The sequence below is a fragment of the Pristiophorus japonicus genome, chromosome 20, assembly GCF_044704955.1.
Source record: "Pristiophorus japonicus isolate sPriJap1 chromosome 20, sPriJap1.hap1, whole genome shotgun sequence".
In the NCBI taxonomy this organism is placed as follows: Eukaryota; Metazoa; Chordata; class Chondrichthyes; family Pristiophoridae; genus Pristiophorus; species Pristiophorus japonicus.
The window spans coordinates 38,567,459-38,581,716 of record NC_091996.1 but is presented as its reverse complement, the minus strand read 5'-3'; the positions used below and the strand labels follow the sequence as shown (position 1 = coordinate 38,581,716).

The window sequence follows — 14,258 nt, the reverse complement described above, 5'->3', positions numbered from 1 at the left end:
TGTGTTTAAATTATTTCATGGCTTCAGCCCTCCCTGTCTTTTTAACCTCTTCCAGCCCTACAATCCCTCTCCCAAACTCTCCGTTCCTCTGACTCCAACCTCTTGTGCAGTCCTCTCACCACATTACAGCAAAATTCTAAAGGGGCAAAGTGTGTTAGAAAGGCAAGCCTGAAAGCTCTGTGCCTCAATGCGACGAATATTCGGAATAAGGTGGACAAATTAACTGCGCAGATAGCAGTTAACGGGTATGATATAATTGGCATCACGGAGACATGGCTCCAGGGTGACCAAGGCTGAGAACTCAACATCCAGGGGTATTCAACATTTAGGAAGGGTAGACAGAAAAGAAAAGGAGGCAGGGTGGCATTGCTGGTTAAAGAGGAAATTAATGCAATAGTAAGAAAGGACATTAGCTTGGATGATGTGGAATTGGTATGGGTGGAGCTACGGAATAACAAAGGGCAGAAAACGCTAATGGAAGTTGTGTACAGACCACCAAACAGTAGTAGTGAGGTTGGGGACAGCATCAAACAAGAAATTAGAGATGCATGCAATAAAGGTTCAACAGTTATCATGGGTGATTTTAATCTATATATTGATTGGGCTAACCAAACTAGTAGCAATGCGGATTTCTTGGAGTGTATTAGGGTTAGTTTTCCAGACCAATATGTCGAGGAACCAACTCGAGAGCAGCCATCCTAGACTGGGTGATGTGTAACGAGAAAGGACTAATTAGCAATCTTGTTGTGCGAGGCCCCTTGGGGAAGAGTGACAATAACATGGTAGAAGTGTTTTTTAAGATGGAGAGTGACACAGTTAATTCAGAAATTAGGGTCCTGAACTTAAGGAAAGGCAATTTTGATGGTTTGAGGCGTGAATTAGCTAGACTAGACTGGCAAATGATACTTAAAGGGTTGACGGTGTATAGGCAATGGCAAACATTTAAAGATCACATGGATGAACTTCAACAATTGTTCATCTCTGTCTGGAGTAAAAATAAAACGGGGAAGGTGGCTCAACCGTGGCTGACAAAGGAAATTAAGGATAGTGTTAAATCCAAGGAAGAGGCATATAAATTGGCCAGAAAAAGCAGCAAACCTGAGGACTGGGAAAAATTTAGAATTCAGCAGAGGAGGACAAAGGTTTTAATTAAGAGGGGGAAAATAAAGTACGAGAAGAAGCTTGCCAGGAACATAAAAACTGACTCCAAAAGCTTCTATAGATATGTGAAGAGAAAAAGATTAGTGAAGACAAACGTAGGTCCCTTGCAGTCGGATTCAGTTGAATTTATAATGGGGAACAAAGAAATGGCAGACCAATTGAACAAATACTTTGGTTCTGTCTTCACGAAGGAAGACACAAATAACCTTCCGGAAGTACTAGGGGACCGAGGGTCTAGTGAGAAGGAGGAACTGAAGGATATCCTTATTAGGTGGGAAATTGTGTTAGGGAAATTGATGGGATTGAAGGCCGATAAATTCCCGGGGCCTGACAGTCTGCATCCCAGACTACTTAAGGAAGTGGCCCTAGAAATAGTGGATACATTGGTGATCATTTTCCAACAGTCTATCAATGCTGGATCAGTTCTTATGGACTGGAGGATAGCTAATGTAACACCACTTTTTAAAAAGGGAGGGAGAGAGAAAGCAGGTAATTATAGACTGGTTAGCCTGACATCAGTAGTGGGGAAATGTCGAAATCAATTATTAAGGATGAAATAGCAGTGCATTTGGAAAGCAGTGACAGGATCAGTCCAAGTCAGCATGGATTTATGAAGGGGAAATCATGCTTGACAAATCTTCTGGAATTATTTGAGGATGTAACTAGTAGAGTGGACAAGGGAAAACCAGTGGATGTGGTGTATTTGGACTTTCAAATGGCTTTTGACAAGGTCCCACACAAGAGATTGGTGTACAAAATCAAAGCACATGGTATTGGGGTAATATACTGACATGGATAGAGAACTGGTTGGCAGACAGGAAGCAGAGAATCGGGAAAAAACGGGTCCTTTTCAGAATGTCAGGCAATGACTAGTGGAGTGTTGCAGGGCTCAGTGCTGGGACCCCAGCTCTTTACAATATACATCAATGATTTGGATGAAGGAATTGAGTGTAATATCTCCAAGTTTGCAGATGACACTAAACTGGGTGGTGGTGTGAGCTGTGAGGGGGACGCTAAGAGGCTGCAGGGTGACATGGACAGATTAGGTGAGTGGGCAAATGCATGGCAGATGCAATATCATGTGGATAAATGTGAGGTTATCCACTTTGGTGGCAAAAACGCGGACAGAATATTATCTGAATGGCAGCAGATTAGGAAAAGAGGAGGTGCAACGAGACCTGGGTGTCATGGTTCATCAGTCATTGAAAGTTGGCATGCAGGTACAGCAGGTGGTGAAGAAGGCAAATGGTATGTTGGCCTTTATAGTTAGAGGATTTGAGCATAGGAGCGGGGAAGTCTTATTGCAGTTGTACAGGGCCTTGGTGAGGCCTCATCTGGAACATTTTGTTCAGTTTTGGTCTCCTAATTTGAGGAAGGACGTTCTTGCTATTGAGTGAGTGCAGCAGAGATTCACCAGACTGATTCCCGGGATGGCTGGACTGACATATGAGGAGAGACTGGATCAACTGGGCCTTTGGCGAATGGAATGTTGGCCTTCATTGCGAGAGGGATGGAGTACAAAAGCAGGGAGGTCCTGCTGCAACTGTATAGGGTATTGGTGAGACCGCACCTGGAGTACTGCGTGCAGTTTTGGTCACCTTACTTAAGGAAGGATATACTAGCTTTGGAGGGGGTACAGAGACGATTCACTTGGCTGATTCCGGAGATGAGGGAGTTACCTTATGATGATAGATTGAGTAGACTGGGTCTTTACTCGTTGGAGTTCAGAAGGATGAGGGGTGATCTTATAGAAACATTTAAGATAATGAAAGGGATAGACAAGATAGAGGCAGAGAGGTTGTTTCCACTGGTCGGGGAGACTAGAACTATGGTGCACAGCCTCAAAATACGGGGGAGCCAATTTAAAACCGAGTTGAGAGGGAATTTCTTCTCCCAGAGGGTTGTGAATCTATGGAATTCTCTGCCCAAGGAAGCAGTTGAGGCTAGCTCATTGAATGTATTCAAATCACAGAAAGATTGATTTTTAACCAATAAGGGAATTAAGGGTTACGGGGAACAGGCGGGTAAGTGGAGCTGAGTCCACGGCCAGATCAGCCATGATCTTGTTGAATGGCGGAGCAGGCTCGAGGGGCTAGATGGCCTACTCCTGTTCCTAATTCTTATGTTTTTATGTTCTTATGTATACATTGGAGTTTGGAGAGGGGATCTCATAGAAACATATAAGATTCTGACGGGACGGGACAGGTTAGATGCGGGTAGAATGTTCCCGATATTGTGAAAGTCCAGAACCAGGGAACACAGTCTTAGGATAAGGGGTAGGCCATTTAGGACTGAGATGAGGAGAAACTTCTTCACTCAGAGAGTTGTTAACCTGTGGAATTTCCTGCCACAGAGAGTTGTTGATGCCAGTTCATTGGATATATTCAAGAGAGAGTTAGAAATGGCCCTTACAGCTAAGGGGATCAAGGGGTATGGAGAGAAAGCAGGAAAGGGGTACTGAGGTGAATGATCAGCCATGGTCTTATTGAATGGTGGTGCAGGCTCGAAGGGCCAAATGGCCTACTTCTGCACCTATTTTCTATGTTTCTATGTTACACCATTGGCAGCCGTACTTTCAGCCAACTAAATCCCCTCTCTAGAATTTACTTCCTAAACCCCTTTACCTCTCCACCTTATGCTCCTCCTTTTAGAATCTCTTCAAAATCCACAGCTTTGACCAAACTTTTGGTTATTCCTACTAATTGCTCCCTCTTGGCTTGGTGTCCATTTTCTTCACTCACTGTAAAGTGCCTTGGGACATTTTACTATGTTAAAGGCGCTATATGAATCTTAAGTCATTGTTATTGCAAATAGCCTTGCGCACAATCAAACTGCATTAATGAACAACTCAGCTTTAGTTCATGGTTAAATAAACATGCACACCCTCATTAATTATTGCCATTAATTTCATACTTATTTAGTCTTTAAATTCAATCAATTTCAAATTGGGTTTCTAGGAAAAATTCCAGCAGCTTCATCCTTGACTGACCTCAAATCACCCATTTTTATTTTTATATCCAATAATATGTAGCATGACTTTGAAATCTATGTCAAAAAGCCAGGCCCAACAGCGATATAATGTACTATGTCCAGAGTCAATCAGCAGTGATCCAATTGGTTCCAACTCGTGCTTCGAACCTGTATCCATTATTGATAATAGGACAACTTAACTGGACCTCACCTGAATGAAGTTAATACTTATATTATAACAAAAAAGAATTTGCTAAAAAGACATCAACTTTTTCTCCCTTATTTTCAAATCTTGCTCAGGCTGACTTTCCAAAACATTAATGGAAAAGAAACATAATGCCTCCCAAACCACTCATTCTCTGATCCATCCTCAAATAACAGAAATAAAAAGACAAATCGTTGATTCTAGCTAACTTGGACACAATAAATATAAAGATTAATTTGCAGTGGATGTTTTCAGACACTGATTTTCAATGTATTAAAGTTTGTTTACAATGATTTCATCAAGTTGCAGCATCCTGAGAACATTTTTATCACAGATTCAATGTTATCTAGTCAAGGTTCATGGAACATCTTGTGTTACCAATAACTTTCCCCCAACACCATTTAATTGAATTGGTCACAGTGCCCCTGCAATAGTGATGGGAAACTCAAGCTGGGTTCTCAGTCTCAATCACTATGCAGCAAGTGCAAAGCTTGCTGGAAGTGCCTGTATTAGAGATAGAGTGAGACTCACATATGAATAATGGGCATTTCGGCAAGGTATGTCAGGGTGGCATAGGCCCTGTTAAGGAACTAATGGCTTCAAGAGAGGAGGTGGGAGAAAATTGATGAGAAAAACCCCCACAAAGCTATTTTTTTAAAATGCATTGCAAAATCTTGTGTTGCAGCAGATGGAGTGTACACTCAATAATATAATTTTGAGAACTTCTAATGCTCCAGTGGTTTTATTGATTGTACTTAGCTCAGCTGATGTAATCCTATTTAATGCAAATTTAAATTGCCACAGGTCTTCTATAAAAAAATAGAAAATGTTACTTTATCAGTTTTTTTCACTAAAATGTTATGTATCTTTTTCCAGTTCCTTCAGTTCAAGACCATATAAAAGCAAAGACTGTCTCAAAGCAAAAGTAGCAATCAGCACTAAGTAAAGTGGGAGATGTTAGCTGGCAATCAGCCTTGGTTGAGACAGTTATTGACTTCTGAATCTAAGAAAATTTGTGTCTCCAAATGTATGGTTTACAGCAATGATAATGCCATAGGGTGATGGTCATTTTCATCCAGGAATGATTGTAATATCAACTTCTAAAGTTTCTGAACAGTTGACACCAGTGATTATATAAATTACAGCCACATAAAAAAGTATAGGACCAGAAAAGACTCTGCAATCCATCTAGCTAGACTCAAAAATCATGTTCGCTAAATAATAATTACATAGAAGTTATGCACATGGGGATGTGAGGAACACTGACTCTTTATTGATTTCACTTGGAATTTCATCTCTCGTGAGTTATTAGGTCTTCCTCATGAATGATCTAAGTTTTACATTCAATGGCTCCCCATTTAGTAATGTGGGCATATATGTGTTAATACCACAAATTAAAAGTTGTATACATTATGCAAATAATTAAATGTGTGGATGTTGTTTTATCACCACATGATTTGTACACAAGCATGTATTGTGTGGCAGTCCTTAGACAGCTCTGGACTCTAACAATGATGTAATTAGGACTGAGGTTAGGGTTCAGCTGATGCAGATGCAACCTCTGCCTGTAATACAGCTACTATGCTGTCTGGATATTGTATCCACCATGCTGTAATGAATTTCACTCTCAGCTGTCGTTCAGTGGGTAGCACCCTCGCCTCTGGGTCAGAAGCTTTGTATGTCTCCCGCCAGAGACTTGAGCATAAAAATCTAGGCTGACACTCCAGTGCAGTACTGAGGGAGTGCTGTCTTTCAGATGAGACGATAAACCGAGATGTCTTTCCACTCAGGTGAACGTAAAATATCCCGTGGCACTATTTCGAAGAAGAGCAGATGAGCTATCCCCAGTGTCCTAGCCAATATATATCCCTCAATCAACATCACAAAACAGATTATCTGGTCATTATCACATTGTTGTTTGTGAGAGCTTTCTGTGCAAAAATTGGCTGCCACGTTTCCTACATTACAACAGTGACTACACTTTTAAAAGTACTTCATTGGCTGTAAAGCACTTTAGGATGTCCAGTGGTCTTGAAAGGTGCTATATAAGTGCAAGTCTTTTTATTTTCTCAAAGTGGAAACTGGAGTCTATTCGGATGAATTCTTCCAACTTTGATAAAACATATATACTGAATACCCATTTTTAATAGAAAGTGAATTTTACAAAAATTGGAAAGGCTTGACTGGCATGTTTTGTTAATCTTGTATCAGCATCTACTGTTATTTCAATTGAAAGGCTTACCTTAACCGCTTCCCCATGGGTGACCTTATCAAACACCTTGTCATTCACTCGCAAGATCTGATCTCCTACTCGAAGTCCCTCTTTTTCAGCCAAGGAGCCTTGTTCAACAAGAGATACATAGATCCCAACCCCATGCTCAGCCCCTCCTCGGATGCTGAAGCCCAAACCTTCATTTGTTTTATTTCTTTTCAGTGCCACCTGCCTGATCTCGCCATAATTTTCTTTCATCGCCAAGCTGTGATAGAAGGGAGCTGTCCGCTGATCGGTGCTGAAATTTACTTGTACTGGTCTGGAAACATGGGAATCCAATGGCTGAGGGAAGAACCAAAAACAAATAATTGTACAGAGACAGTACAATATGAATATAATAATAACATGCAAATTACAAAAGAACCATGCAATGAAGGAGAGATAGCAAATAAACAATGCATTATAGACATATTCTCAAATACAATGGTTGGAAGAACTAAACTGTACTGATAAGTATAAAATATTCAAGTCGGATGTAATGCAATCAATTAAATGTAATTGTCAGTAACATATTTATTTTTTAAATTCCTTCAGATATGCACTACGTAGAACTTTATCAGATAGAAATGTTGGTATCTTGTTATACTGTAGCATATTCCAAAATATAGTACTTTATCCAAAGGAAACACATGTACAGTAGACTTTAAATCTGAAACTCTGCACACTCAGAGCTATACAAGTGATTTCTCACTTTCAAAACAGTTTTATCTAAAGAGACGCTGTCATTTTAAAGGTATTATGTTGTGGTTTTAGTCTCTCAATAATTTTCATATTTTTTAAATTGTATTTTCAAACCAATTTCTTAAAGAATCAAAGGATTCAGTTGTCTCAATCTCACATATACTCCATTATCCCCTTCTAAACATGGTTTTGTTTTGCCATCATTCCCCTCATCTATTCTCTATTGCAGATATTCCCAGCACGTCCACAACCTCCACCTTTAGGGTTCTGCCTTGGCTCAGTGGTAGCACTCTTGCCTCCCAGTCAGATGGTTGTAGGTTCAAGTCCCACTCTAGAGACTTGAACATCAAGCTTGACACTTCAGTACTGAAGGAATGCTGCACTGTCGGATGCCTTTGCCCTCTTAGGTAGATATAAAAGATCCCATGGCACTATCTATTTAAAAAGAAGCATGGGAGTTCTTCTGGTGTCCTAGCCAATATTTATCCCTCAACCAACATTGCTAAAATAGATGATCTGGCCATTATGTCATTGCTTTGGGATCTTGCTGTTTGCAAATTAGCTGCCATGTTTCCCTATATTACAACAGTGACTACCCTTCAAAAGTAGTTTTTTGGTGGTAAAGCACTTGGGGACATCCTAAGGTGCTGTATAAACTGCAAGTATTTTCTTATTTGGGTTCATGGAGAGGAAGGGAAGGAAGTGAAAGATTAATATTTAATGTGCTTTCCTTTGATAACATATCAGTTTTTTCTTAGATAGATGATTGCTTCTGAAGGTATTCATTTCTCAATTAGCATGAATTAGTCGTTGAACATTTATGAAAGGTGTTGTTGCAGCAGCTTTAAGTCTCACATATCTCATTCGAAAATCATTCTCTAGTTATTTGATATTGGCAGCAGTTTCTGACTTGTAACTGAAAATTAACTTGGAATTGAAGCCTATAAATTATGGTTGGTGATTAAAAGCAGAGCAAAGCTTTACACATTTAAATTACATTCCTCTCTCTGCTACTTATTGAAGGCTTTAAACACATCAATGTTTGCTTTAAACACATCAAAGCCTCCATTAAAACTTGAACAGATAAATGGCACGCAGACATGTTAAATATCCATCTACTATTATCAGCAATTATTTCTATCCCTTCACAGATGGTTAGCAAGAGGCTTTTTTAAAGTAGACTAACAAAAGGATTAATTTCTTGTTAATAAAAAATGCATTTTGTGCTCATCAATGTGAAAGGCAATGTGTTGAGGGATAGAAAATGCAATCAGTTTCTAAATGGAGCCCTCCAAGATCAGCTCTAACACGTATTAAATATAGGGAATAGCTCTCTTCAGCCTGCACCCAATAACTTGCCATAAATCCAAACTCAGTACACCGCTTTACCTGTACAAATTCAATATTTCCATGTCCCCTCTTCCATCCTTATAGATTTTTTGAGGGAGGCTCCCGATTTACCGTTAGTGTTGTGCCATATTGTAGTCAATTTCGCACTCTAAGCTCTAGAAACGATGGTAAATTGCTCAAACTCATTTCATGAGATATTTTATAACCAGCAGACAGGGGAGATTTTCTTTCCATAAATTGGAGCTGAATTAAAAGCCAGTGTCGGTAGAAGAAAAGGACAGTGTGCTAATGCAAAAGGAGAAACCACACCAGAGCAATAAATGAGCCAATTCCACGCTCCCCTTGACTCACTTCCTTACTTATTTATTGCACACGTCGTGTGCCTTTTGGTTCTCCCATCTCCTCTCTTGTGGGACTGGGTGCAACAACAACAACTTGCATTTATATTGCGCCTTTATATAGTAAAACATCCCAAGGCACTTCACAGGAGTGTTAAAAGACAAAAAATATTGACACCGAGCCACACAAGGAGAAATTAGTGTGGTGACCAAAAGCTTGGTTAAAGAAATAGGTTTTAAGGAGCATCTTAAAGGAGGAAAGAAAACGAGAGGCGGAGATGTGGAGAGGTTTAGGGAGGGAGTTCCAGAGCTTGGGGACCAGGCAACAGAATGCATGGCCACCAATGGTGGGGTGATTATAATCAGGGATGCTCAAGAGAGCAGAATTAGAGGAGCACAGACATCTCGGGGGGTTGTGGGGCTGGGGGAGATTACAGAGATAGGGAGGGGCGAGGCTATGGAGAGAGTTGAAGACAAGGATGAGAATTTTGAAATTGAGGTGTTGCTTAACCGTGAGCCAATGTAGGTCAGCAAGCACAGGAGTGATGGGTGAGCGGGACTTGATGCGAGTTAGGACACGGGGCAGCGAGTACAGGGGGTGATGGGTGAACGGGACTTGGTGCGAGTTAGGACATGGGCAGCGAGCACAGGAGGTGATGGGTGAGCAGGGATTGGGTGTGAGTTCGGACACGGGGCAGCGAGCACCGGCGTGATGGGTGAACGGGACTCGGTGCGAGTTAGGACACGGGGCAGCGAGCACAGGAGTGATGGGTGAGCGGGACTTGATGCAAGTTAGGACACGGGGCAGCAAACACAGGGGGTGATGGGTGAGCGGGGCTCGTGTGAGTTAGGACACGGGTTAGCGAGCACAGGGGGTGATGGGTGAGTGGGGCTCGGTGCGAGTTAGGACATGGGTCAGCGAGCATAGGGGGTGATGGGTGAGTGGGACTCGGTGCGAGTTAGGACACGGGCAGCGAGCACAGGGGGTGATAGGTGAGTGGGACTTGGTGCGAGTTAGGACACGGAGCATAGGGGGTGATGGGTGAGCGGGATTCGGTGCGAGTTAGGATACGGATCAGTGAGCACAGGGGGTGATGGGTGAGCGGGACTCGGTGCGAGTTAGGACACGGGGCACAGGGGGTGATGGATGAACGGGACTGGGTGCGAGTTAGGACACGGGGCACAAGGAGTGATGGGTGAGCGGGACTCGGTGCGAGTTAGGATATTAGTGCAAAGAGAATGTGAGCGCTTCCAAATGCCGATCGGTGCCTGGACCAGTCCTACCATTGTCGGTGCCTGGACCAGTCCTACCATTGTTTCCCCCTTCCGGTGTGCAGCAGTCTGCTCTTGTGCAATACTCCACCTATTGGCTCAGGTGGAAGATTGCAAAATATATCCAATGACAATGGCTGGACTTCAAGCAGGCACACCTCACTATTGCAGTGTGGTATTTGGTAGCTGTGAGTAACTTGCCCCGATTCTAATTCTCCGTAAGATTAACTCAAAATTCGGACCACAATAACCATTCTCATGAAATTGCAGTATGTTTAAACGTACTTTCCCGAATTTGTTACAAATATATATATGCACAGCCAATTGATTGCTTGCCACTTACTGTGCTACAACTGCCTGTGCTTCTGCAGATACAGTACATAGGTAAACGCTGAGAATTCACTCGGTAGTGCACAGTCCAGATGCACCTTTCAAACCTACATGTGTGCTGTACAGTGAGCTGTACACCCGCTATAGCAGAGGGCTGATAGTGAGGGTAAAACACCTTGTGTTGGTTGTAATCGAATCCTTCATTTGTTAAGTGTCTCAGGTAGTTGCAGTAAATGCAGCGCCCACGCGTCTTCAGTATACAGGGACAAAACAGCCTGTAATATACTGGTGTGAATTGCTGTTAGCTTGAGTCCAGTCTGTGCCATTTGCAAGTCATAATTTACTGGGCAACTATGAATCTCAAGATAAGCCAAGCCAAAGCTCTGGTATGTCACTGCCACAAATAAATGCGGTGGAGAACACTGAAGTGAAATCTACCGGTACTCTTTCCCCAGCATCTTAACATGGTGTGAAACTTGCTGGGACACATTGCAAATGATTCTCGCAACAGAACCAGCGCGAATGTCTCATCCATTTGCTCGGTTCTCTGATCTCTCTGATTTTAAACACCCACTCCTCCCGGGTCTCAGCTATTTGGTACAACTGCTAACCTCGTTCAAAAACAGGCGGACTGTGAGCAGCATAGGAAACTGCCCGCGTTTCGATTGAATTTCCGCTCGGTGTGGCGGAGACAGTCGGCGTAAAAACTGATCTCCGCCAGTCCCCAAGGGCCTTTTTTGAGAATTTATGAAAATGAAAATTCTTTTGACGGTCAGGTATTAATCCCGAACTATGGGCTGGGAGGGCCGAAATACATTTATACTGAGTGACGATATTGGCGACTTTTCCAGTGAAAGAACTGTTTCGACAGCAGTAAGAGCCGACGGTCACTCTGCCACCAGAACACAACTGTCTTCGGGATTCTTGTTCCGCTCTGGTATGTGTTTATTCTGAAGCTTTAACTGCAGTGAATAGAATTGGCTTTTTCCTATCAGCTTCGGTCTCCTGGTTGTCTTAATAGGATTCACTGAATTTAACAGAACATTTATTTTTAATGTTATCAGAATCTTTTGAATGGTTGGCTGATGCCAGGCAGCTAGTGCCAGGCAATTCACTGCGCTATTAGAACATGTTTTCAGAGACCAGAATATCGTGGATCAAGAGTGAGTGATTTTACAGCATTAATAAATTGACACATCTATCAATAATACAGTCAGCGCTCTGTTGTTTAGATGAGACTCGAGCTTCCTGACCAAGCTGATTAAGTAACTGGGTGCAAATGTTTGGAACAGGTGATGGTTACAGCACCGTGACATTACACACGGCGACGGTACTTACCGTGACATTACTCACGGTGACAGTACTTACCGTGACATTACTCATGGTGACAGTGCTTACCGTGACATTACACACGGTGACGGTACTTACCATGCTATTACACACAGTGACGGTACTTACCGTGACATTACTCACAGTGACAGTCTCACAGTGACAGTACTTACCGTGACATTACACACGGTGACGGTACTTACCGTGACCTTACTCACGGTGACGGTACTTACCGTGTCAGTACTCATGGTGACAGTACTCACGGTGACAGTACTTAAGGAGGTATGGGGAGGGGGCGATTTCTGAGAAGCAAAATTGGAAATATAAACGTACATTGTAAAATCTAATGATCTTCAACCTTCTCCTTGTCACTAAAATATTTAACGCGGTATTTAATTGCATTCATTTATGTATTAATTAGTGCACTTAAGATAAATAAATACTAGTAGCAACATCTGGAGTTCAGTGCAGGCACAACTGGACTTGGAAATAGGTGAACAGAATGAAGAACTTTTTTGTAATGTTTGGTTCCGGATGTTGGCACTTTGACCCAAGGGGTTTGTTTTGGGGCTTATATACCCCCCACTCCGCACCCCCCCCCTTCCTCTCCATCTCCCTCCACCCCCCACCCCACCCTTCCTTCCCCCTCCCCCCCACACTCCAACCCCCCCACACTCCAACCCCCCCACCCTCTCCTCCACCCCCTTCCTTCCCCCCTCCCCTCCACACTCCATCCCTCCCCCCTCCACACCCCCGCTCCCCCACCAAAGTTGCCCTGTTTAGTGATCGCACTTACGCGGAGGTGAGTGGGAGCGGACGCGGAGTCGCTGGCGGAGCCGGAGCCCGGCCGGAGCTCGGGTTTCAGGTACAGCCCCTCGGACGTGTACTGGTCGAAGAGGAGCTGGTCGGACCTGGGGATGACCAGCCGCAGCATGGGCAGCAGCTGGCGCTTGTGCGGGCTGTCCAGGATCACTTTCAGAGTCTGCACCAGGTCGAAGACGTTGCGCCGGGAGTGGTAGACATTGAGGCAATGGATGAATTGCTCCCTCTCGTAATCGTTCAGCAAAACGTTGAGGGCGTTGTGCAGCTTCCGCACGTTGACCGACAAGGATCGGCCGCTAGATCCCGAGCCCGAAACCAGGGAGTTGGCCGAGGAGCTGAGGGACATCCGCTCCAAGTCTGTGGACATGGTGGGCAAAAGGCAGGAGCCCCAGGATCAGGGACAACTCCCGGAGTTTGCGGCTCCCGGAGTTTGCAGGATCAGGGGCAGTTCCCGGAGTTTGCGGCTCCCGGAGTTTGCAGGATCAGGGGCAGTTCCCGGAGTTTGCGGCTCTCGGAGTTTGCAGGATTGGGGGCAGCTCCCGGAGTTTGCGGCTCCCGGAGTTTGCAGGATTAGGGGCAGCTCCCGGAGTTTGCAGGATCAGGGGCAGCTCCCGGAGTTTGCGGCTCTCGGAGTTTGCAGGATTGGGGGCAGCTCCCGGAGTTTGCGGCTCCCGGAGTTTGCAGGATCAGGGGCAGTTCCCGGAGTTTGCGGCTCCCGGAGTTTGCAGGATTAGGGGCAGCTCCCGGAGTTTGCAGGATCAGGGGCAGTTCCCGGAGTTTGCGGCTCCCGGAGTTTGCAGGATCAGGGGCAGTTCCCGGAGTTTGCGGCTCCCGGAGTTTGCAGGATCAGGGGCAGCTCCCGGAGTTTGCAGGATCAGGGGCAGCTCCCGGAGTTTGCGGCTCCCGGAGTTTGCAGGATCAGGGGCAGTTCCCGGAGTTTGCGGCTCCCGGAGTTTGCAGGATCAGGGGCAGTTCCCGGAGTTTGCGGCTCCCGGAGTTTGCAGGATCAGGGGCAGCTCCCGGAGTTTGCAGGATCAGGGGCAGCTCCCGGAGTTTACAGGATCAAGGGCAGCTCACGGAGTTTGCGGGATCAGGGGCAGCTCACGGAGTTTGCGGCTCCCGGAGTTTGCAGCTCAGGGGCAGCTCCCGGAGTTTGCGGCTCCCGGGTTTGCGGGCTCAGGGAGCTCTCGGGCTCCGCTGGCTGCCTCGGGCGGCATCTCTCGATGTTGTTGTTGTTGTTGCAAAGATGAATGATCAAAGTTGCCGAATTGCACGGGTGGGTGTCACCGCGGACCCCCGCACCCCGGGATGCTGGCTGTGGGTGTCATTGATGGTCCAGGCGGCGGCGGGCGCTTCCGCGCAGTCTCCCCGCCGCTCTCTCGGCCCCTCTCGCTGACTCTCTCTCTCCGACTCTGTATCTCAGTCTCGGGCTGAGCTGCATTTGTCAATTTCACCCGCTGTCATTCCGCGCGGAAATGACGCAGCCCAGCCTGTTGCCAGGAGACGGAGGCTCACCGGGACGCGTCGG

General features: G+C 44.9%; 1 protein-coding gene across 1 annotated transcript in view; it reads right to left on the bottom strand.

Moving 5' to 3' along the window:
- whrna (whirlin a) overlaps positions 1-13,097 on the bottom strand; it is a 263,734-nt gene extending 250,637 nt beyond the window's left edge. Inside the window, exons 1-2 of the mRNA XM_070862779.1 lie at positions 12,705-13,097; positions 6,579-6,890 (exon numbers count right to left, since the gene is read on the bottom strand). Of these exons, the coding sequence (XP_070718880.1) occupies positions 6,579-6,890; positions 12,705-13,097 (705 nt within the window). The remainder of the gene's footprint in view (positions 1-6,578; positions 6,891-12,704) is intronic.
- Positions 13,098-14,258: the final 1,161 nt, after the last annotated feature.